The following is a 24793-nucleotide window of genomic DNA, read 5'->3' as shown; positions in this document are numbered from 1 at the left end:
TCTTTTCTACTCAAAACTTCCTATGTTCAGGGACGGAGAACTCCGGCAATTGTGGGTGGCCTTCTGTGCACTCAAAATCACTTCTGTCCACAGGAGCTGTACAAAGGCACCTTTGTCCACCTGCCACCGTCACAGCTGGAAAAAGCCGTTACCTGCCTTCTACACCATGTGGAGCAGTGCCCCTCCCTGCCCTTCCTTGCCCAGGAAAGACCCCACTGTACAGTCTCATGGCTCTTTTAGAGAACCAGGGCTTCTCATTTGTGATCTGTGGCCACAGCAGACCCACAGCTGGAGCTTCTAGGAACTGATTAACCAAGTTCTTCTGCAGCAAGTTTCCCATTGTCTCTATCACACATCTCCAGGGCCAGGTACACTGGAGCCCTTGACAAACATTTTTGAGTGGAGTAAGTGTCTCATCACCGCCAAGCCTTTCCTGGTGGGCATCGTGCTTCTGTTGAAGTGAATTTCAGTCTCTCCCCTCTGACCAAGAAAAACCGTCCCCTACTCATTCTTTTTTTCTATTCTGGTCCATTACATTTGTGAAAGATGGAGCTCAACAGCTGTCTCAAATGAATCAATCCTTCTCCGTTTGCTGTTTCTGTAAGGAAGTGACTTCAATATCAAGTCAAAGAGAGAAAAAGTTTGGGTCCATCATTTTGGAGGTCTCATAGCTGGCTCATTGTTCTGGGGCTTATGGTGAGGGAGTCCACCACACAGGGAACACACCAGTGGTGAAGGAGGCAGCCAGCACAGGGGAAGCAGGAGAGAGCAGAGAGTACATATCCCAGTATAACCCTCATGGTCATAGCCTGCCTAAGGGACTTAACTCCCACCCACTGGGTTCCACTCTTAAAGGTTCCACCAGCTCCCCATAGTGTTATTAGGTGACCAAGCTTTCAGCACACACAAACACACACCTTGAGAGACACTTACCCAAGCAGCTACCTGTGGCTATAGTGTACAAAATGCAGTAGCAGGACTGAGAAAATAGACTTTTAGTTTTAAATAATTAAAGTCAGATTAGGTGTCTGTGGATAGTGGCTCTCATCTGGACAGTAGAACTCAAAAATGTGAGCTCTGAGAACTATTACTTTAGATATACCAACATAAAGGAAAGCTTTACTGTCTCCTGGCTACGTAAACCCTGGGCAAGAAATTCAAACTCTGTGAGTTGGCCAATTGCTATCATCTAAAAAGTTCGACACTAACTCTGGAGGGAATAAGGTGGTTCTGAATGAGAGGACGCAGAATTGCACTTGCTAAGTGTAGGACTCTAGCCAACTTCATTGCTTGCTGTGAGTGGGTGGCTACCACCCCCACAATCGGCATCTTTACTGTTACTGATCCACACATGTTGCCTTTTCTAATTTCTAGTCAAGATGCTTGAATGGCCAGCAAAAAATGGCTTAGTGAGTTTTGACTTGCGTTTTAAATCTGAAGTACATTAGACTAGAATAAGAAATATGCACTTCCCATGTGGTAGAGATGGGTGTTGATTTGTTAAATTTCTGCTTCTCTATGGGTGCACTGAGTACCAGAGGGCAAATCAAAGTATAAATTTCTTACCATGGGTTACATTTAAAAAGTCATCTTTTCTCAGATTATCTTTTTAAGACAAGTTTGTTTATGACTAGTTTGGGTCAAGACTGATATTTCGGAGTTAAAATCTGGTGGCTTCTGCCAGTCTTCACCTTGATTTTTTGACATGGTTTTTTATTGTCTTTTGAATAAAGTTCAAATCCCTCTTGGGGGCTGTACTGGCTAGTTTTGTGTCAACTTGGCACAAGCTGGAGTTCTCTTAAAGAAAAAAGCCTCCTTTGAGGAAATGCCTCCATACAACCCAGCTGTAAGACATTTTCTCAACTAGTGATCAAGGGTAGGTAGGCCCATTGTGGGTGGTGCCATCCCTGGGCTGGTAGTCCTGGGTTCTGTAAGAAAGCAAGCTGAGCAAGCCAGGGGGGGAAGCAAGTCAGTAAGTGACATCTCTCCATGACCTCTGCATTAGCTCCTGCTTCCTGACCTGCTTGAGTTCCAGTCCTGACTTCCTTTGGTGATGAACAGCAATGTGGAACTGTGAGCTGAATAAACCCTTTCCTTCCCAACTTGCTTCTTGGTCATGTTTTGTGCAGGTATAGAAACTTTGACTAAGACAGTAGCCCAAACAGCCACCCATGACCCTATACACACCCCCTCTCCAGGTACAATGAAATCTCCATAGTTTCCAATTACACCTTGACGTGGTCTATGTCTTACACTGTTGTAATCCTCATAGAATCAAATTTCTCCCTTGAGAGTGAAGATTAATAATATAGAGTCCATGGAAAGATTTTGTTCCGGTACAGTGTACAATGGTAAGGAAGGTTCACTTCTGTGCTCTTCCATCCCAGTCTCACATGAAGAGGGAGAAGGCAGAGCTAAGGAGTATCAATCAGCTCTCTTGGGCTTCTAGCTACTTTTTAACCTTTTGAGAATGGAAATAAAAATGTTCGACTTTCTCAAGACCCAAATGTGCCTCTGTGAAGACATCCATTCATCCAGTGAGGTCATACGAGCATTCATCAGCACCATCCAAGGCCCTGTGGTGAATACAAAGACCAAGAGGTCATCCTTGTTCTTTGTCATCTTGAGTATGTCTTCTGGTACATTGTAGCATTGTCAAAAGAAGAAAAATAAGCTCCCAGGAAACTTGGCCAATAGAGAAATCACTTCTGGGTAGGAAGGGTGAGGACTGGGGATAGACTACATTGCCCGCCTCCTGCTACTTGAGTGCAAACTCTAGATGAATAAAGACTTTTCATTTGATCAGTTCTGTACTTTTCACGCTTAAAACAGGGCCTGGGATATAGGATACACTACTTGATGCCTGCTTATTCGCTGAAATATGCTGGGGCAAATAAAAAATTTCATACATAAAAAAAAAGTAGCCCAGGTTTTAAACTTGTGAGACTCTGGAAGGCTGGGTTGATGCCTCTGTATTTCTATGGGTTTGGCTGGGGCCGAGAACCTCCTACATGGATTTATGTATGGCTGAGCATCTTCTAGGCACTGCTAAATGCCAGGTAAGTGTTAAGAAGTCCCAGAGTGGAGGTTTTGGTCCTTCACATGCTTTCCCTCCACACCTTAAAAAAAATTCTCTTGCAGTGCTGACCATGGCTTTAAAGGGAGGAATCTAAGAAACCATAAAAAATATCTGGATGATTAAAAAAAATCACACACATGCACAAAAGGACTAGGTCAGAAAAACAACATTTTAATGTAATTAGCCACCACTGGGAGTACATCTGAAAGCCCTGGCTCACCTTTACCTGGTAGCCAACTGAAGTGGAAAATTTGACCGAAGGTGGTGACCATGTTAAAACAGCTCATTAGCAGCACCTGTTTGGTTTTCTCTGAAGATAAAACATTGCTATTTAGAAGCCAAAGTTTAATGTTATTAAAAATATTTACCCAATCCCAAATTCAATAAAAATCAGAAAGTCCAGGCATTATTTCTGTTGCTGGTCTCCTTCCCCCCTGCCATGGTGGTGATTAAATTTAACAGACTAAAATAATATTCTAAGCATCAGATATTTATGCTAGGCCCTGAAGTGGCAGCCATCTTTGGACACCAAAATTGCCCAAGGCTTGTCTTAGTTAGATGTCTGTCCATTAAGAACCATGCTGAATGCAGAATTGGTTGCTAAGAAATTAATCAAAGGGCAAGAGAACATCATAGCCCTCAAGGGGCTTTCCATGTAAGTGTGTGTGTGAATGGGAATGTCTTGTGAGTGTAGATTTATTTAAGCCTGCTAGTTGTCCTTTTCTGCATACAGAACAATTGCCCTAGACTACATTTCCCAGTTTCCTTTGCATATCAGCAAGACCATGGGACTAAATGGCCACTGTGACATCATCCTGGCTAATGGAATATGGGCAGAATGGGTGTGGCCCTCATACACCTTGCTCTCCTTTCCCATGGGCTGATGTTAAAAGAAAGTGTGTGTGTGTGTGTGTGTGTGTGTGTGTGTGTGTGTGTGTGTTTGTGTGTGTATAAATGCACTGTTAATGTGTCATCCAGGTTTGAGCCTCTGGTGAAAAGCTAGTACTCATCATTTCTTTCTTCTTTCCCCTTCCTCCTCTTTAAGTACTTGATTGAGGCTCCTTTTCCCAACCATATTCCTTTCTGTGCTATCATATGGAATCACTGTAGACCTTCCCCAATCACCCTAATAAGAGACACCAAGAGTAGGATAATCTCTATGCTTTAAGACATTCAAAATAATTCCTATTAACCAACCCACAGAAGGCCTGTGAAGTTGGACTTCACCCATGTAGCCTTACAGCTCCACCTTCTGTTATTCTATTCCAGGCACAATTGCTCATGTGGTCCTACCTGGAAGGAGCAATTAAGTAACAAAGAATTCTGCCTCTCATCTACAAGGTGATACTGTGGCATATTTCACCATCTTTCCCCCCTTTCCTTTCTTTTTATTAATTATTCCATTCATTTACATCTCTAATGATCTCCTACTTCCCAGTTACCCTTCCACCAATCCCCCATCCCACATCTGCCCTCCCCACTCCCCTTTGCCTGTATGAGAGTGCTCCCCCACCCACCTATACTCTCCCTCCCCACCGCTCCAGCATCTCCCTATGTTGGGACATCAAACCTCCTGGACCAAGGGATTTCCTTCCCGTTGCTGTCAGGCAAGGCCATCCTTTGATACACATATATCAGGAGCCATGGATCACTCCAGGTACACTCCTTGGCTGGTAGTCTAGTCTCTGGGAGAACTGGGTAGTCAGGCCAGACTATGTTGTTCTTCCAATGGGGTTGCAATCCCCCTCCTCTCCTCCAGTCCTTTGCCACCTCTCCCACCAGGTATCCTGAGCTCAGGCTGATGGTTGGCTTCAAGCATCCACATCTGCATTGGTTAAATTGTTGGCCGGACCTCCCAGGGAACCTCCACACCAGGTTCCAGTCAGCAAGCACCTCTTGACCACAGCAACAGTGTTGGGTTTGGATATTTCACGATCTTTGAATCTTACCAAGTGAGCCAGATTACAGGAAACAAAAGGCATGGCTACTCCATAAGCAGTTTGCATTCTTAGAGGTAGAAGGTGGACATTTGTTTTCCTTGCATCTGCATCAAACACTTGACACATCCACACAGGTATCTATGGCCCACAGCAGTGCATCAGGGACTTCTTTATTTATCATTCCGCCAATGACCAGTGATCTTGAGCCCCTTCCCATGGGTCTGTGAACCATGGGGGGAGCAGAGCTCTCTGAAGTGTCTGTTCCTTCCTAGCCTTGTCTTTTTATCTTCAGACCAAAGCCAAGCTTGCCTGCATGCTTTTCCATGCTCCTCTTGGCATGGCTCTGGGTGTGTCTCAAACACTGTGCCATTTGACAATTCCCTGCTTCCATCAAAAACTCTATCTTTGGTCTGTTCCTAACCTTTCCTGATTGGTTGATGCCTAGACTCTTCCATCTGCTCAGAAAACTTGTTGAGCCCTTCAATTTTCTTCAAATCCACACAGACATGCGAATGTCTGTACTCACATAAAATACTGAGGTCACCTCCAGAGGACCCTTTTCCCAGGCACCCTCTCCTGTGTCCTTGCCAACCTTAGCTTTTACCACTTTAATTGTGGGTTCGTTTTTAGCCTTCCTGTAGAGTATGAACCTGAATGTTGCATGTTTTTGTGGTCTCTGTACCTGTAATGATAATTGCAATATGTTCTGTGTCAACCCAGGGAGTATATTTTGTGTGGATAGAGGAGGTGGGGGTGGTGTGCACCTGAACGAGCTGTTTCATCCATCTCTGCAGCTCCGGAAACTTGCCTGCTCACAGATTGGGTGGCTAGCCCACAAGCCCTGAAAGCTTCTAGATCTTCACAAAACAATGCATTCAATGTAATCCTGGGCTTATATTCTGCATGGTCTGGGGTCAGTATCTTGACTGTACGTTTCCCTGACACTCGTGATTCAAGAAACTAAGAGAGAAAAGAAAAAAAAGCATTATCTGGCTTCTGTCTTTACTTTTCAAACAGCGTTTCCCTCAAAGCCCATATCTTAGAAATTTAACCCCCAAGGGCACAGCGTGTAAAGCAGTCAGGTGGGAGTTGATTGGGGTCCGTCTCCATGAGCATCAACTGAAGCTGTGCTGGGATGGGGTGGGTTCTGATCACAGGTTGAAGGTCAGTCCTTTTCTGGCATTGTCAGTCTCCGCCCTCACCCCTTTGTGTATTTCTTTCTGGCTACATGATATCTTCTGCTGTGCTATAATTTAGCAAGAAGACCCTTACCGGAGGCAGTTCCTAATCTTGTTACTACCTAGTCTCCAGAGCATGAGCCAAGAAATTTTCCATTATTTATAAACTACCTGGCTGTGGCATTTGGATATAGCAGCAGAAACCAGGGGAGGAGCTTCCCCACCATTTCATGACAACTTCTGTGTCCACCTAATACTTCAAGAACTCTTTACAATGAGTCCAGAAACCTTTACCTTTTTCTGTACGTGGTAGTGAACTCCTGTATAGGTGAGGAAGACAGAAGTTAGTACTGCTAGTTCTTGCACTCCATCTCTCCTAACTTCCTTTCTGGAAAAAGTGTATATCCAATTATATCCAAGATGACTTGTTTTTGAGATTCAAGTGTCTCGGAATATGACTATTTTTGGAGACAAGGCCTTTAAAGAGGCAATTAGTCAAAATGAGGCTATTAGGATTGTGCCAGGCACCACAGAGGAATGCCCACATGAGCACAGGGGAGAAGACTGTCAGCTGCCCCATGCCAACACTTCCACTTTGAATACTCAGCACCCCGGAACCAGGACAGATTGAATTCCTTTTGTATAAGCCACCAAGTGCAGGGTATTTTATGGAAGCTATGGGAAAAAAATAACCACAGTATAGGAAACCAACACAATATTGCACTGTAGCCCATCCCCCAAAAGGCTTCACTGTATGAGTCGGAATGATGGGAATGCCCTGTCCTATCCTGCACTGAGAAGGGAGCCCAGTGTGACCATATGCCCCCTTTCTCAAACAAACATTAATTGCTGGATCTGGGTGGGAAATGGGGAGATCAGCTAGGTCTAGTTTGACCACAGTCTAGCGAGGAGCCTGGACGCTGTCACATGAAGGGAAATGGCTGCATATAATCCGCAGAAGACAACGGCAAAGGAATCTGATGCAACCGCCAACTGGGTGAAATGCCATCTTCCTTCCAATTTTTTTTTTAAAACAAGATATTTTTGTAAGACTTTTGCCTGCATGTTTGTGCCTGGTGCCTGTGGAGATCAGAGGAGGGAAAGGATAGCAGATCCTCTGGGACTGGAGTTACAGATGGCTGTGAGCCACCAACGTGAGGGCTGGGAATTGAACCCACATCGTCTGAGGCACAGCAAAGGGTCTTAACCACCGAGTCATCTCTCCAGCCCTTGAAAGTGTGTCTTAAAGAAGGACAATTTGACTTATCTGTGTGGGTCTAGAAAGGAGAGGCAGACCACGGGCAACATTTCAGGATCTCGGTTGTGTTATAGCTTTGTCAACATAAAGTAGATAGACCTAAGACGAGGGAAGCACAACTAAAAAACTGTCTCCATGTTGCTGCATCTGTGGGAACTTTTTCTTAAATGCTGGTTAGATGCAGGAGGGCCTAGCCCTCTGTATGAGTGTGCGCATGCGCTTGTGTGGTTCCGGGCAGATGGACCTGAGCTGTGATAAGAGAGTCTGCCGAGCATCCCGTGGGAAGTAAAGCTGATAGGCAAGCATCGTTCCTCCATGGACCCTGCTTCAGTTCCTGTTTTCAGTTCCTGCCTTGGCTTCCTTTAATGGTGGACTGCAACTTGTAAGCTAAGTAAAAATCTTTCCCTCCCCAAGTTGTTTTCTGGTCAGTGTTTTATCACAATAATAGAAACAAACAAAGTAGAGCAGTCCCACACAAGGACGGCTTTTCTGGGTGCCACTGGCAACCACAACAGGCTTCCTTGGGTACTGGATGAGGCTACATGACCTTGTTCATAAATAATTTAATTTTCATAATACTAGGGGCGGAGCCCTGAGCCTCACACAGGAGCTAGGTAAGTGGTCTACTCCAGAGATGTAGCCCCAACTGGGTACCACTATGTCAGAAACAAGACTTAAGCATAGGTCCCACGTTTGGGCCAGATGGATTTGAATGCTCCTGTTGGCACTGGCATTCTCTATAAGCCGACTTGTTGCAGCAAAGGGGCAGATTTTAAATATGTTCCTCACATGGTCAACAAACAGTTTTATGCCCCGTGGATCTGACAGCTATTTTAAAATGGTAGATATTTCACTGAGAATAAACTATAATAAAGATTCAATTTGCAGCCAAACAATCTTAGGACCTTGGAAACACAGAACACCCAAGTAATGCTTTGGGGCCTCAAAGTACAGGCTTTAGCAGGAATGCATTTGTGATAGCCAAAGATGTTAAACTTACTCTGCGCAAAGCTGACATCTCAATTTTACAAATCGGGGGGGGGGGACCCACCCAACCACACCGAACTAGATTTATCTACTAAAAGCTAATTTCTCCTGCAAGAATTTGTTAAAATGACTCGCAGAAAGAGCCAACACGGTAAAAGCTGTAATTTCCCAACTACCTCAAGTATGTGAGATTTTGGGAAAGTCGATAGAAGGACGAGATGATTTGGTGGCTGTGTCAGAAACATGGTTTTTCATATCCACAAATTGCTACAGAATAATGGAGTGCCAGTGGTTCAAAAACCCTGCCTGCTGGCGGCACTACCTCATTAAGGCACACCCCTTAATCACCTTGGCTGGAACGTGGACCCTCGGAGCCCAGCCCAGACCGCAAAGGGAGGCCTAGCTTGCTGGGGAACAGTAAAGGTTGGGAGAGTAGAGCTGAACTAAGACATTAGGAAGGGGCCGTTGACCAGGGGAACTTTCTTTCCTGGGCACCCCTGATCCTTTCGGGTTATTTCCCTACAGGAAACAAGCCTCCCCTTCCGGTGATATCTAGCTTTCCGCATTGGCACCCATCATCTCACCGCCCGGTCACTTGCCTCCCTGGGGGAAAGCCTCTCAAGAGAACGCTCCGAGAGATGCTTGCATCTCCAAGGCAGCCAAGAGGGGAAATGCCGACGGTACAAGGGACGGGGGACACAGAAACCCAGCCTCCTCTGGCTGTCCATTGGGCTCCAGGGGAAGCGCAGACCCTGTGGAGATGCTGGGGTCACCAAGAACTTGATGTTTTAGCTGCAAGGGTCGTGCTTACTCAGCCCCATTCAAGTTAACCCCGTCTTCAGGGATGGTCCTGGGTGGGTCCACCTCCACCTTCGAGGTCGCAGCCTCTGGTGGCACGCACTGGGCTAAGGGCTCCAGAGGCCACTGGCGAAGGCTCCCGGTGCAGACCTGCTGTGTGTGCGCGTGCGCGTGCCTGGGTATGTGTGCGTGCATATGCGTACGCGCGTGTGTTGAATGCGTGTGCGTGTGTGCCGCCGCCTGGCGACTCGTGCCCGACAGGTGCAGGCGCGCCGGCTTCCCATTGGCCGCGACGTCCTCCTCCGCCCACGCCACCCCCCCCCCTTACCCCTGCTGCCGGCGCTGGCTGGGACCCGCCGAGGCGCGTGCAAGTCCGCGCGCCCCTGCCCTTCCTGCGCGCGCCCGGGCCTCGTCCCTTCCTCTCTTTCTCCGCGCTGCCGCGCGCTCCCGAGCTCAGGTAGCGGGCGCGCGGGCGCCTCGCCGGGGGCGCGCAGCCCGGCAGCGGTGGCCCTCTTCATCCCCGCCCCCGGCCGCTCGGGGGAGCTCGGGGAGGGAGCGCGCGGCGGGACGGGCGGGGGCAGTGTAGCCCGGCAGCCGCCGAGGCTTCCGTCTCGCTCGCTCGCTCCTCTGTCTTGCTCGCTCGCTCGCTCGCGCAGCGGCGGCAGCAGAGGTCGCGCACAGATGCGGGTTAGACTGGCGGGGGGAGGAGGCGGAGGAGGGAAGGAAGCTGCATGCATGAGACCCACAGGTAAGAGCCGGAGCCCGGAAGGGGCTTGCCTGCCCCGGGGAGGCGTGCGCAGGCCGGGCTGGGCGAGTTGGCTCCTGGCTCAGCTCCCCTAAGGAAGAAATTTTTGAAATAAAAATAACAGCTCAGATTTCATAAGGAACTGGGGCAATTAGGACCCTCCCAATCCTTGGAAAATCAGAGAAGTATCCAGAGGCAGCAGGGGGCACATTGTGAGATTCCTCAGAGTGAAATGTACAGGCCCGGGGAAAAGTGTTTTCTCAGCCGCTTGATGCTAGAAGGTTTTAGACTTTCCTGCCATGATCAGAGCCGCTGAATCCCGGGGACCAGCACAGAGCCAGTGTGCACTAACCCCTGTCCTCTCTCCCCTCCTCCATCCCTCCCGCACGCGCAGTATCCCATGGTGGCTGCTACTCTCTGGACCCTGCATGGGGGGGTGTCAGGGAGAATCTCGCAGTAGGAAAGGGGGCGGGGGCTGCGCAGAGGCGAACCGGCATGGGATGGAGCCTACAAAGCTCAGGTGCCGGGTCCCCAGGGCGGAGGAGGGAAAGCTTGGCCCCAGAGCCCGGCTAACCCCAGTGTATTGTCGTGTTCCGCTCCTGGTTGCAGACTCTTGCAAGCTGGATGCCCTCTGTGGATGAAAGATGTATCATGGAATGAACCCGAGCAATGGAGATGGATTTCTAGAGCAGCAGCTGCAGCAACAGCAGCCTCAGTCCCCCCAGAGACTCTTGGCCGTGATCCTGTGGTTTCAACTGGCGCTGTGCTTTGGCCCTGCACAGCTCACGGGTGGTGAGTGACCCCACTGTGATGGGGGAGCTTTGGATAGCCCGCAGGGATAGCACAGGACAGCACTGCGCCTCCTGCATGCATGCAGACTTTAGAGGTGCCTGAGAAATAGAGTCCCTGTGTCCCAGAAAAAAACGCGGAGTTCACAGAAAATTGTGTGGAACCCGTATAGGTTCGCATACCCACTAGAAGCCCAGTTGGGCTTTTTTGAAGGAAGGACAAAAAGCCTGGTGCATTTTCCCATTTGGGCCCAGTGGGAAAAGAGGATTAGAGGACTGGTGGGGGGGTGTGTTTGTGGTCCCTCGACCCTTGATCTTTGCCCTCTGCAGACAGGTCATGTTTGGGCTTCTGGATTTGAACGACATTAGAGTAAACTGCCATTAAGAACGTGAAGGGTCTGAAAACATGGTCAGACTAGTTGAAGGACAGGTTTATTTGAAAGTTAACTTTCTCTTTCTTGGAGGTGGTGTGCTGAGGCATGTTGTTGGCTGGCTGTTGGGGGTGGGGAAGGGCTATAGAGCTTTCTTTCCTTCAGGTGTGTTTCTGGAAGATTGCTTAGCGAGGTCTGATTTACAGGGGGGATTAAGTCAAGTACTCTTCTATGAAGTGGAAGTTCCGAAATCAAATTGATAGCCCCTGTCCCTGTAGGCGACTAATCTATAACATACTTGATTCCAAGAGAGAGGGCTATCTTTTGGTTGTGGTCGAGGAAGACAGATGGAGTTCCTGTCTGAATTTACCCTCCCCCCTCCGCTTAAGTATCCCCTTTCTCCCTTGCGCCCTGTCCATCATTCCTGCCTGTTCCAGGTCCTCCAGACACTGCTGATGTGGGCATGTGAAGGACGGGTTTGTGTTCTCGAAGCGGACATCACTGTGGATGCCTAAGTAGACTGTCATTCGATTAAAAAAACAAACAAATATTATTTGGTGTAAACAAACCACTTCCATGTTAGAAAATATTGCTGTTTTGGAGACTTTGAAGGTGAAGACAGAGCGAATAAATGAATGTAGCAAAACTGAGTGAGGAGAGTGACCATGACAACATAGGCCTTAGCATAGAGCAGTAAGGGATTCGGGCATTCCACACGGCAGCCGTACAATGTCTAGGACATGAAAGTGTTCATAGTGGTGTGCAAGGAGTCAGCATCATGGAGGAAACTCTTACTTTTGCCTTGGATAGAGAGGGTGGGTAGTTGTGTTTACTTTATTTCCCCAAGGAGTAACTTTGTGCTGTTATTTGAGTTTTTACTAGAAGCATCTCAGAGGCAGGTATCTTCTTCACAGAGGACAAGGTCAAGGGTGGCCGACCAGGACTCGTCCCTCTCTGGATATTAACTCTTCCTCATGAGCAGTTGGGAGTCAGTATTGCAGACTACCCCTGAAGTCTGGGTCTTTTCCTCTTAGCTTGCCTTTCAGTTCTAGCTCCCAGCCCTTCTGACCACATCCACATGCTTTCCCATCTTCTGGCACAGGTCTCCCATGTAGATGACAGATGAGCTAATTAGAGCCCACCAACCCAAGTCTCCGCCATTGTTATAGGTCGTGCGAGGTCTGAGCATACGCTGGATCTAAGGGCTGCGCTCTTGGTTGTTAATTGGAGTCCATCAACCGTCCATCAACACGAGTCTCCGACATTGTTATTGGATGTGTGAGGTCTGAGCACGCGCCGGATTTAAGGGCTACTCTCGGTTTCGTCCATAACTGTTTTCCAGGCTTTCTCAGCTTAGTTTCCCAAGACCCCCTGGACTCACCAATCACCTTTGCAGTTCACACAGTTTGTGCAGTGGTGTCTCTCTCTATCCCTTCCCAGAGCCTTGGAAACAGAGGGAATAAGAGTTCCCTGTCACCCTTCAGTGCCAGAGCTCTTACCTTTCAGGGATCATCTGCTGCAGAATGGCTGGCCACCACCAGCCTGATGTCACCTTCAGTTCTTTTTTCGATGATGCTGATACACAGAGGAATACTTATTATTCCAGGATTCCTGCCTGAATCCAGTTTGGGCAGGAAAGAACGGTGGGCAACGTGCTAAGGCATTGACTAAACAGGTTTACTTTCTTAAAAATCTGTGGAGTATCTGAGATGACAGTAAAGGCAAATTTACCATTACCCCAGACCTTTGCTCTTAAAATTTCCATGTGTACAGAAAAACAAAACGAAACAAAACAAAAAAAACAAAAAACAAAAACAAACCCTGGGGTCTTGTTAAAGCATAGATCCTGATTCTGTTAGCTTTGGGTGGTCCCTTCATTAGTTTTATTTATGTGCATGTGTGAGCATGTACCATGTTTGTACCAGTTCCCTAGGAGACCAAAAGACAACACAGGATTCCTTGAAGCCTGAGCTACAGGCAGTCATGAGCTGCACAATATGGGTGCTGGGATCCAAACTCGGGTCCTCTAGAAGATTGACAGGTGCTGTTAACTTCGGAGGCATCTCTTCAGCACCAAAGGTCTATATATTCAATAAGGCCCTGGGTAAAGCCTTTGCTACTGGCACAAAGGCCACGGTTTGATTAGCAATGCTTTAGACTAACGTGTTCCTTAGAATATAAGTTGCTTCTACCTCCAGACTTCCTGACCTCCTTCTCAATTACCAGATGCTAATACCCTGCTAAGGAGCAGAAGTCTCACCCCGGTGTCTAATCTGTAGGTGAAACATAGCTGAAACCAGCCCTCAGAGAGCACTTTCCTTTTTTAACCCACAAAAGGTGCATACTTAATAGACCCTGTTCTGAAATGTGGATTTTCATTTTTGATTGCTTTCAGAGGAAAAGGAGCACCACAATAGTGAGGTATAATAGTCAGAGCTAGGAGAGGGTTGGGGGGAGGAAGCATGTGCCCAATATAAGTATTACAGAAAAAGCCTGAACCAGAAAAGGGAGAAATTGAGAAAATGACCAGACAAAAGAGGAGAGAGAAAAGAACTCCATCAAAACCCAAATGCTTTGTCCTGGGAAGCCAGAGATACAATTCAAATCTTTGAGCCCTAGGAGAGCTTTTATAAGCCTGGCTTAGCTTGTGGTGACTCTGGTGGCTCTCCCTGGGCTGTTTTTTGTCAGCTTAGTAGAAGGGTCCTCATTTGGAGCCTCTGAAAAGGATTGTCCTGAGCAGACTCCTACCAGGCTTATGGGGGCTGAGGGGTTACTGGGCCCTGCTGTGCCCAGAATTGTTGTGGATTGTGTCTTCGGGTTGCTTTCTTCTTTTGTCTCGGTCTGCTATCCTAGAAGCCTCCTGGATTTTGAGGGACGGTTAGAGCAGTCCACCCAGACGTACAGGAAGAGGACTTAGACTTTGCCCTGGAAGTTACTTCCCAGAGATGAGCTCCTTCTATTGTTAGAAACTCAGGGTGGGCACTGACACTTGTTGGCTTTGAGGTTTGGTGTGTGTGGGGGGGGCGTGGGGGGTGGTTCTCAGCTTCCTTATTAATAAAGTAAGGAGGATTTTATAAAACCTTAAGGTGTTGGTATCAGGGATGGGAATGCCACAGCCGCTTGGTAACTGCAGAAAAGTCATAATCAGTAGGTAGTAGGTAGTACAGTGCTCAGTTTTGGGTATCTTTGCTGTTTTGATTCAACAAACTCTGATTACTTGTACCCCACCTCAAAGCAAGGCCTGTAGCTTGTTCTTTTGGACTAACAGAACCTCATTCTCCCAATGAACAATTTTAAGGTATAGCCTAACTGTCATCATCTCAGGCTTCTCCCCTCCCCCAAGCTCCCATTGCTCAGAGAAATTGCCTTTTATCATACCATGGTAAGCCCGCTGAGGGCAAGGATCTTGCCCGATACGTTTTTATGTCTTAGGCACCAGTGCAGCCAAATGCTCAGCTAATGTTGGCTGAAAGCAGGAAGAAGATGCCCCAGGTCCTGCCTCACCAGAAAGCAATCACTTTGGGTGGGGGAGTCAGGAAAGGTGAGGCCACATCCAGCTGGAGTGGTCTGGAGAGGTTGGAGGAGAAACCAGGAAGGGTTTTAGGAACAGGGTGACACTTAGGGTGGGAGCGGGTGGCGGAGGTAGCGTGTATGGAGATGTGGAGATGGTCACTGGAGAGCAGAAAACAGTCTCATGAGTGTAGAGTATACAACTACAGTGACCTAATACACAGACAGACGTCCTGAATGTTCTCCTGAATGTTACCCGACTGTCAGGTGGTAGCGCCCAGCTAAGTAAGAGTCTAGAGCAGAAGTAATGGCAAGCAGGCTGTGCCTCTCACTTCCTGCTTCAGTACAACTGAGTCACAGTTCTTCCTGAATGTAGCCCCACGAACTCTCCTTTGGCTCCTGGTGCTGTCTGTGCCAGCCAATCCGAACAAATGCTTTGTAAGCAATCAGCTTGTAGATGTGAGCAAGTGCCTGGGAGTTTTATAGAGAAAAAACAAAACAAAACAAAAACTTTATATGTGATCAGTAGAAGCTTTTCCTGCAAAGCTATCTCTAAAATCCACACAATTCAGGCTGAACCGGGTCAACGGAGTTCCAACTGCCCAACCATCAGCACCGACTTCCTCAACAAAGCCCAACATGGCTTAAGCAGCCAAAAACTCAGTTTATTGATGAGGGGGAATCTCAAAGTTTTGGGGGTGCAGAAGGTTCCCTGTTACTAGTGAATCTTGCATGTCACAACCCAGAAGAGTCAAGTCAGGGAGACACAGGGTTTCTCCCCCACCCCCAAGCCCCCAAGACTAATGGTGAGCATAGGCAAGGGTCTTAACTATTGATTAGAGTACTGATTAGAAATGAGGAAAAGCAGCTGTGCTGTTCTGTTCACCGAGTCTGAGATATATTCTTCAGTGTTTCCAAAGGACCTTCAGAGAAGAACACAGGCTCTGAGTTCTTTACAGAGAGAACAGAGTTCAAGCTCAGCCTCTGCCCTTACATGGTCGGATGGAGTTCCGCATGGTCATATAACTTCTGTTTGACCCTGCTTTTTTTTTTTTTTTTTCCATATCACATATACTATTACAGGAGTTTGTTATGTGGATCTCTGTTACAGCAGTCAGCCCTTTGGGGCCTGAAAATATTTAGCGGAAAAGTCTAGAGCAAGCAGTAATATGTGAGTGCCATCTTGAATAGCTGAAGAAGGACTTTCACCAACTTGCCCAGTTCCTCCTGCATGGAATACAAATTGTCCTTTTGTCTGGTATTCCATACAGTAGGGCATTGTAAGGTAATATCCAGAAGATGGGTATCATAAAGCATTGTTATAAAGGTTCCGTTTTATTGTTTGGTATTGTTAACTCCTCACTATACCTAACATATAAATTTAACTTTATCACACACACATACACACACACACACACACACACACACACACACACACACACACGCATAGGATAAAATAAAGTATGATTTTAAGCATCCAGTGGGAGTGTTGGAATATATATTCACAATTAGAGGGACCTGCCTTCCCCATCACTCCGGTCCATGGTTTGGCTCCATCACATGCCCTGGATATGTACATGTGAGGGGATTTTGGTTTTGCTCCCAGGGACATATACAAATAAACCTTCTCAAGAGTTCAAATGCAAATGACTTGCACAAAATGTCTTAATATAGGTTTTTAGTTCAATTTAAAATGTAATGTTATTTATTGATACTGATGAGGAAAGTGTCTTTTTCAGCTTTCTTCTCTTTATCCTTGCCTGATTCTGGAAGCTCATTCAGTGTTTGGTAACTGAAATAACCATACAGGGTAACGGTATGTCTAAAGAGGTCACCAGGATCATAGTTTCTGAACTGGAGGAAAGAAAGGGACAAAAGGCTTTTTAGCTTATGTGCAAACACAGTCACCTCTCACCAAGACACACAGCAACACCTATGGCAGATATATAGATGTATATAGTCTTGTGTATCTGCTGTAAACCTTGGTTAGTTGTTGGTCCATTTTCACAGGAACTGGTCAGCTGTTATTAACTGTAGACACTTGAGAAAAGATGGGATGCAATGTTAAATTGACCAAATTTTTGAGTGATTGATAAACATTTCCAAATTATCATTAATACTGATTGTAAATGCCTAGCATGCACTTTGTGTGCCAACACCTGTCACCATACTTTAAATGCGTTACCTCATTTAATTTCTCATGGCAGACATACATGGCGCATACCCTTATTTATCCTTATGTAATAGAAGAAGAACCGGAGGGATGGTAACTTTAGGCTGCTTGTCATTTTCACTATGGCTTTCTTTTAGTATGCCAGAACACAAGGACTCCAATCTCCACTACATCCACCCCAGCCCTATTTTATATAAATAATTTTAAAAGGTTCCTTTAAGATGAAGTTATCAAGTTGTTTGAAAATTGGCCTTTCTTCCCGTGACATAAGGGAACTCTGGCATTGTGACCAGAAAGGACCATAAGCATACATCCACAATCCAGGATGAAGAAGAGGCTATTATGCCTGAACCTTTGACTCTGAGTACATAATGGAAGAGACCAAGAAGCCCAAGAACCCTGGGTTTGAAAGGGATGTTCCTTGACTCTCACCTGCTCTGAGCAAAGAGATGCCTGGTCACTGGGACCCCTGCCAGTGATGTGCATGGTCACCATCTCCTTCTAAAGGTTGTGACAGACTTCTTTACAGTCTCCATACACTTCCAACCAGTGTTGATGAACCCGTAGCTGACATGTGCTTAGAGCGTGAAAAGCAGTGCAAACAGCTTTTTTCATATACCACCCCCTGTAATTTCTGAATGCACCAGCGGGAGATTTTGACCATCGATCTGTCTTTTACATCTTTATTAAGAGACATCTTTAGAGAGGTTGGACAGCTAGAGTCTACGGATGGTCACAGAAAGCCCGAAGCAGAGACAAGGCACAGATGCCCACACCTGTGACCTGAACACTGAGGAGAGAGACAAAGACAGTGGCAACTAGGACTTTTGAGCCGTGGAGGGCATTTCTGCCCTGAGATGTTAAATTTGGAGGAAGGAGGAGTTATGATGGTTCACGCTGTCCGAGAGTCACTGTGCTCACTGTCCTGTCAAGGGAGACATGCTGTGTAGATGAGTTTGAGGCTGAGTTTTAGAAGGGATTTAGCCCAGTTTCCCTTCGTCCTTACGAAAGCCACGTCTGAACTGTGCTAAGAGAAGTTAACCCACTCAAGAAGAAAAAACAAATAGAAATAATTAAGTGAGTTGCTCACCAATTGGAATGGAAAGTGCATTTTGAAATGGCTTCTTAATTGGGAGTTTTGTAATTGCTTTATTAATCTTAAATAAGGTAAATTGGGAGCGTCAGAGAAGTCAAATGAAAACAAATTCCTGACTTTATTTAGAATCCACATTAAACCCAGGAGCGCAGCAATAAATGAATCTCCACATACTCTGCCATGAAGACGAGGGAGGCTCATGTGGCCCCCACAGGCCAGGCACCTTTGTGACCCTGCCTGCATGTATAAGCATATCCCAAGTCTCCAGGAATGGACTTGGGTGGTAAGAAGTAGTAAACTTGGTCAGTGGTCACTTCATCATTGTCCCAATAAATTGAGCTTTTCAAAGAAAGATTAGGAAAGGCAAGATTCTTTGGGAAAGAAGCCTGTGCTTAGCCATCTCTTGCTCCTTTGTAAAATGGTTGACTTGTATCTCCTGGATCACCACGATGGAAGAAGAGCTGGGAAAGGATGGTCATTCACACACTAACATACTATATTCCTACTTTCTTTTAATTTTATTTTATTCCAGCAGTAACAAAATATAAAATGACCTCATTTCTTGGGTCTGGTTGCATTGGATATGCGGTTGGATTGGTTGAGCCAGTAAAGGAAAGGTTCTCTTAAGAGAGGCATAAAATATATAAACTATATTCTTAGAGTAGGTTTAACATTGGTGTGCCTACAACATTAGTACTGATCAAGCTAGTTGCTGAATTCAAGCTTTCTGTGAAGAATGTAGAAGTGTCCTGAACTTTAATCTCTTACACTGGAGAAATTTTGGATTTCATCTTTATTTCCCACCCCCCATGAGAGGATAACAGGATCTACTGGTTTTATGGAAATGTGATAGGTCTAAAATCTTGTGAAAGATTTTCAGTTATCTTTTTTGAGGGTTTCTGTTAACTAACATGGAATCTTAATAACCTAATCCAACCCAAAGATACAATGTAAGAGAGGATTTGGCTGGGGAGATGACTCAGTGGGTGGAGTATTTGCTCTCCAGACACGAGGGCCTGCATTCAGCTCCCACCCGTACCCTAGTGTTGTGTGTGTATGTATGTATGTGTGTGTGTGTGTGTGTGTGTGTGTGTATGTGTGTGTGTGTGTGTATGTGTGTGTGTGCGCAAGCGTGGAGGGGGGGAACCTGGGTTCAGTTCCTGTGAACCCATTTCACAGTTCACAACTGTCTATAACTCTTGCTCTATGGGATCTGATATGTGTGGTTCATATACATATCTGGAGGCAAAACACTCATACATATAAAATAAAAGAACCCTTTAAAAATGTGGCAGAGAGATGTAGAGGAAGATACCTAACCAATTTCTAGTCCCTGTATGTATGTTTACAGGCATGTGCACTCCCCATAAATGTATACATATGTATCTCTCTCTCTGTCTCTCTCTCTCTCTCTCTCTCTCTCTCTCTCTCTCTCACACACACACACACACACACACACATACGCAGGCATACACAAAAGGTTTTGGGAGTAGCAGGAAACTCCTGCAAAATTAGATTGTAGAATAACACCATGTACTTAATCAGAAGCTGATGGGGACTTCCCCATCAATTCAATTAACATAAATTGCATTTAAATAAGCAAACAATCTTTAAGAAACTTCTAGTGTATCTGGTTAAGGTGGATGCGGTTATGAATTATTTTGTGGCCTTTAAAACGCCTTGCCCAGGTTCCTCCCTGGTTGGTCCGACTTAGAAGCAGAGAGCAGGTCCCTCTCAAACCCCAGCATCTTATTTGTACTGCCATCTTGCAGATGAAAGGCACCTGCTTACTTTTGATATTGACTTGGTGAATATATTATGGATTCTGGGGGGCAAGCACTGGGGAGACAGGCTGCCTTATGAAGAGAAACCAGTTCTTGTTGCTGTTGTTACCACTTGGCAGAGGATGGATGGTAACCTACTTGCTGCTTTGGTTTTATTACCTATGAAAAAGAGATTCTTCCCTAGGTGCTGTGAAAATCAACTGTGTGTGTGTGTGGGGGGGGGGCATGTTATAACTCCCTGAGGTGCCAGCATCATTGAGAACAAGCAGAAGATGCACTATTGCTACATCTTCTTGTTGGGTGGGAGCCTGACTGAGAGCCTTCTTTGCCTGGAAGAGAGATGGAATAACAGATCCATGTCCAGCAGCACAGGCCAGGGAAGATGGCTGGTGCAGTCGTCACTGCATAGCTCCTGATTCTCGGTCTCAGTGCTCCTATAGAACTAACGACCGTGATTTGGTACAGTATGTTCTCAGTGGAAATTTCTCTCAGATTCTGGGAGGGGGAGGGAACGAGGGATGGGGTGGAGGCTCACAAAACACAAAGGCTTTGGAGCTTAGTCTTGATCAATAAAATAATTTTCCAGATGGGGAAGGTGTTGGGAGATGATGGGTTTTGTTTTGTTTTGTTTTTTTTTTATTGTTTTTTTCTTTTCTTCCTTTCTTTTTCTTTTTTCTCTTTCTTTTCTTTCTTTCTCTTCTTTTTTTTTTTTTTTGAAGATGGAGAACAGTGTGAATGAACAGAGGCTCAGGCAGGGAAAATAAGTTGCAGCAGTCTTGGTGAAGTGTGATGCAGAGGGTGGGTTGGAGCTGCATACCCAGCTAACCACACACTTAGAAACTTGGATGAGAATCTACAAATAATAGGTCTTCAGAGGCATGCCATGATCTGTTTCATTTTGTCTTAAAATGGATTTTATTTTATTTTTTTTTTAGCAGCATGGAAGCTAGAGGTAGAGAGAAAGCTTTGCTCGTTAATATTTATCATGCATCTGTCCAAGACTAGGTGGCAGATTCCGCTGGAAACAAAGCCCTGGCCTCTGAAAATTTATATTCTCGGCGTCGGGGGGGCGGAGAGGAAACCACTAGGAAACAACTGTATTGACTCAGGAGGGACATGCTGAGGACTTCAAACAGGGAGAACTAAACATGCAGAGAGGCAGGACTGAGGGTGGCAGTGTGTGAGCTTGGCAGAAGAGGAAGAGCCCCTGGACAGCCTGGAGGGACTCTTTGGAGTGGCCACTGGTGAGGGATGGCAGCAAGGAGGGTGTGCCCTGTCACACTCAGGTGAATGGGAAGAGGACACATCCAGAGCTGCTCACTGACATGAAGAGAGCCTGCTGAACCTTTCCTCTCAGCCTAGTCTGGCCAGTGAGGAGGAGAAGAAGGAGGAGAAGGAGGAGCATGCATTGCCCTGGAGGCACGAATTTGGTCACCATCTGTCCAACTGACAGCTGAGAGCTCAGCTAGATGCTCAGGAGAGACATCCCGGCTGGAGAGGAAGATGTGTGTGTCATCTGCCGCTGGAGGGCTGTGGGAGGGTCTGGGCTTTCCCAAGCAGGGAGCGTGGGAGGAGAGGTTGACTATGCAATGTTGGGAGGAAAAGCCAGCCTGGAGGCTGAGGAGCAGTATAACTCATCAATGTTGATACTAATAAGAATTTAAAAGCAAAACCAAATACACTCGATTCGGGTTATTGAGTGCTCCCTCCTGTTTGGGAGCTTTCATGTTATTTTTGCGTTATTGTTAGGATACTTTTTATATTATTTATTAGGATAATGTTTTAGTGATCCAAATTCTGGGTGCCAGGCAGAAAGCTGAGCCTGGAGGGAGAAAGGCCATGCTTGGGAATCTGTTATGTTTTGAATATTAAAATGTCCCCTCCAGGTTTGGGGGTCACTGTTGCTATGGGGAAACACGGTGACCAAAAGCAACTTGCCAGGGCGAGGGTTCATTTCATTCACAGGTCTGTTGAACAGTTCATCATCCAGAACAGTGAGGACAGGAACTCAAGCAGGGCAGGAACGTGGGCACATAGCTGAAGCAGAGGCCACGGAGGGGCGCTGCTTACTGGCTTGCTCAGCCTGCATCCTAGGACAGCCCAGGGATGGCGCCATTCACAATGGCTGGGCCCTCCCCCATCAATCACTGATTAAGACAACACCCCACAGCTGGAATTCTTGGAGGCATTTTTTTCTCAACTGAAGTTCCCTCCTTCCTGATGATTGTAGCTTGTGTCAGGTTGATACAAAACTAGCACTCCTCATACCTTGATGTTTTTCGAGGTTGGGGAGCCTTTGGGAAGTGGAATGTAGCTGGAGGAAGTGAGTCACAGAGGAGGGGGTGGGACCTGGGAGTAAGAGCACAGCCCCAGTTCCTTTCTCATTGTGTTCCCTAGAGATGTGAGGGGGTAAGAAGCCCCAGCCACTCCTCCCTCGAAGGATTCTACCCCTTAAACTTTGAGTCAAATGAATCCTCCCTTAAGTTGCTTCTTACCAGACTTTGTTTACAACTTTGATACAGGGGCTGGAGAATCCACATGGAGATGTTTGAGCCCACCTGAAGAACATTTGGAACGTTTTTAGTCTTTGGTGTGAGAAGGATAGGCGTTCGGGGTGCGGATAGTCCATCCTGGCAGCCTCCTCTTCCTCCTGGGTGCTGACGTTTTTCTGTGTGTTCCATGTGAATGGCAATGCTTCCTTGACATCCCATCTTCAAGTTCTCCAGGGACCCCATCAGGTGTCTGCCAGTCTGCAGAGGTGGGCCATCAGAGAGTGAGCCCTCTATCACCCCACACCCTGTCACCATCCTGCTGCCCCTGAAACAGGTCGCATAGCCTTCCTACGCTTTTAATTTTTTTCCTCTGTGAACCCTAGTCACCTGGCAGGCTTGTGGGACAGGAAGTCACAGGGTTGTGGGGCATGAGGGTTCATAGGAATAGCATGAGAAGGCTTTCCATGAACATGAAATCGTGCTTACCACCTCGTTATATGGGAGGAGGCACTTGCCCACACACCTACAGCCGCTTTCTCCTTTTGCCTGCCTAAGTAGTAAAGGCCATCAGAAGAGGCTCTATGTCATATAGAAAACATTTCCCTGTGAGTATTGACCCCATGGAAGCTCATTTTGTGGAAACCGGAGGTGAGGCAGCTGGAATCATAGCTGTTTTGTTGCAAAATGGGGTTCGCAGTTTGTACTGGGCCCCCACTGCTGGTGCATCCAGTGAATAGTGAAGTCTAGAGTTGGAGAAGGTCCTTGTACTGGTGAAAGGAACTTAGAAAGAGCTGTTGGCCCAAGCCCAGACAACTCTTTTTGGATGCTGATAGAAGTCCCAGGAAAAGAGAAATTATTTGAGGCAAGCACGTGATTACAGGTGTCGAAAAGGCGCTGGGGAAAGACTGTTTCTTGCCCTGCCTCCCTATGAGCCAGCATAGTCTTTCAGCTGGGGAAGCATGTGGGTGTGAGGGCTCAGCCTCTGCATGCTTTGCTCAGATCCTAGGATCAGCTGGGAGTTTGCCTTTGGATCTAACACAAGTGGGTGCAAAAGGCTTGGTAGTGTGATGTCATGCCATTGGCAAAGTTCAGACTCAAGAACCAAGTGACAGGGTGACAGGGGAAAACTGTAAAAAAAAATATCTCATAATGGTGAGTCTGTGGGCCTGCATTCATGGCCATCCTCAGTTGAGTGCATCCTGTGGGCCACAGGCTGGACACACGAGAGAGTCTCACAATACCTGTACTTGTTGAACAACGCCTCCTCTCACCTCTAGATACTTATTGAGTAGCATGCAGCTCTCAGACATCTGTAGGCTGTGTATTGATGGTGGGATTCCTACTTCCTCATGAATGACAGGAATCCTCTATGTTTCCCTCTCAAAGCCCCTCAGGAAGGCAGCCTGGCCTAAGGGTACCTCGCTGCTGCTTCTGTTCTGCCCCTCAGACCTTGGCCAAGAGAGGGCTCCTAGAATCCCCCGTCTGATTTGAGAAAGAGTTCCTTCACATGCATCCTGATCCTTAGGCTTTGAACGGATAGCAGAGGGTCTTGTGTGGTTTTATGAGGTAGCTGCATTTTATCCATCCCGTTGAGAGTGGTTTTGCTGGAAATCTGCTGCTGCTGCTGTCATTTACATGGAAATGAGTGCCCAGCGCTCACACAATACTCCATACCCCAGCTGAAGAAAGACCTTGGTATTCAGTAGCTCCAGAAATTTCCCCGTCTCTGCCCCAGCTGCCTTTGCACCTTGGCTGTGGCCACACCGGAGGGGGACAGGTTCCTCTGAGTCTGTTGTTGCTGCCGCTGTTAAAATTGGCCTTTCCTGGGTCTCTGCATGCAGTGTGGGTACCAGAGACTCTAATCAAAAGCTGAGCCGGTTACTGGTGTCTGCCTTTGCCGTGCTCTGTGGTTTGTAGGCCTCTTGCCTCCTACTGGCCTTGGCCTCCTAATACTTGGCATTTTCTCTGGTGCCTGCTGTGTTGATGTTGCTGAACTGGGTCACGTTCTCAGAGTACGGCATGAGCTAACTTCCATGGAAATGTACAGGATTATAGCAAGCCATTTCTATTATTCCTTGAATTTATAGTGAAATGACTGTCCCCCGAGTACTCTTTGTGGGTCAAACTAAATAAGCTTTCTTAAAGTTAGATAGCCACAACAGTGATCCCAACGATAAGGTTAAAGCAGTGTCTTCATACCCTTTTAGACAGTATGGCGGTATGAAAATGACCCCTGTAGACTCATGTTTGAATACTTGTTTTCCAATTGCTAGAACTATTTGAGAAGGATTAGGAGGTGTGGCCTTGTCAGAGTGGGTGTATCACAGGGGCGGGGTTTTAAAAGTCTGGTGCCATCTTGAGTTAGAGCTCTCTCTGCCTCCTGGCTCAGATGAATGTGATCTCTTAGCTACTGCTCCAGTGCCATGCTTGCCCACTGCCATGTTCCCTACCACCATGGACATGGACTCTGACCCTCTGAAACTAAGACAGGCATTTTGAGACAGTCACTAAGAACAAGAGCCCAGGGACATAAATTCACCCATCGCAAAGTAGAATTCCAGCTCAACTATTTAATGGCTTTGTAGGGCAACCGA

General features: G+C 46.7%; 1 protein-coding gene across 1 annotated transcript in view; it reads left to right on the top strand.

The window, feature by feature from the left end:
• The first annotated feature begins 9922 nt into the window (after nt 1-9922).
• Nucleotides 9923-24793, top strand: part of SUSD4 (sushi domain containing 4) — a 123650-nt gene continuing 108779 nt past the window's right edge. The window contains exons 1-2 of the mRNA XM_080915110.1: nt 9923-9988; nt 10595-10777. Of these exons, the coding sequence (XP_080771236.1) occupies nt 10630-10777 (148 nt within the window). The 5' untranslated portion in view covers nt 9923-9988; nt 10595-10629. The remainder of the gene's footprint in view (nt 9989-10594; nt 10778-24793) is intronic.

Source organism: Micromys minutus (genome assembly GCF_963924665.1).
Source record: "Micromys minutus genome assembly, chromosome: 1".
In the NCBI taxonomy this organism is placed as follows: Eukaryota; Metazoa; Chordata; class Mammalia; order Rodentia; family Muridae; genus Micromys; species Micromys minutus.
This window is presented reverse-complemented; position numbering and strand designations above follow the sequence as displayed.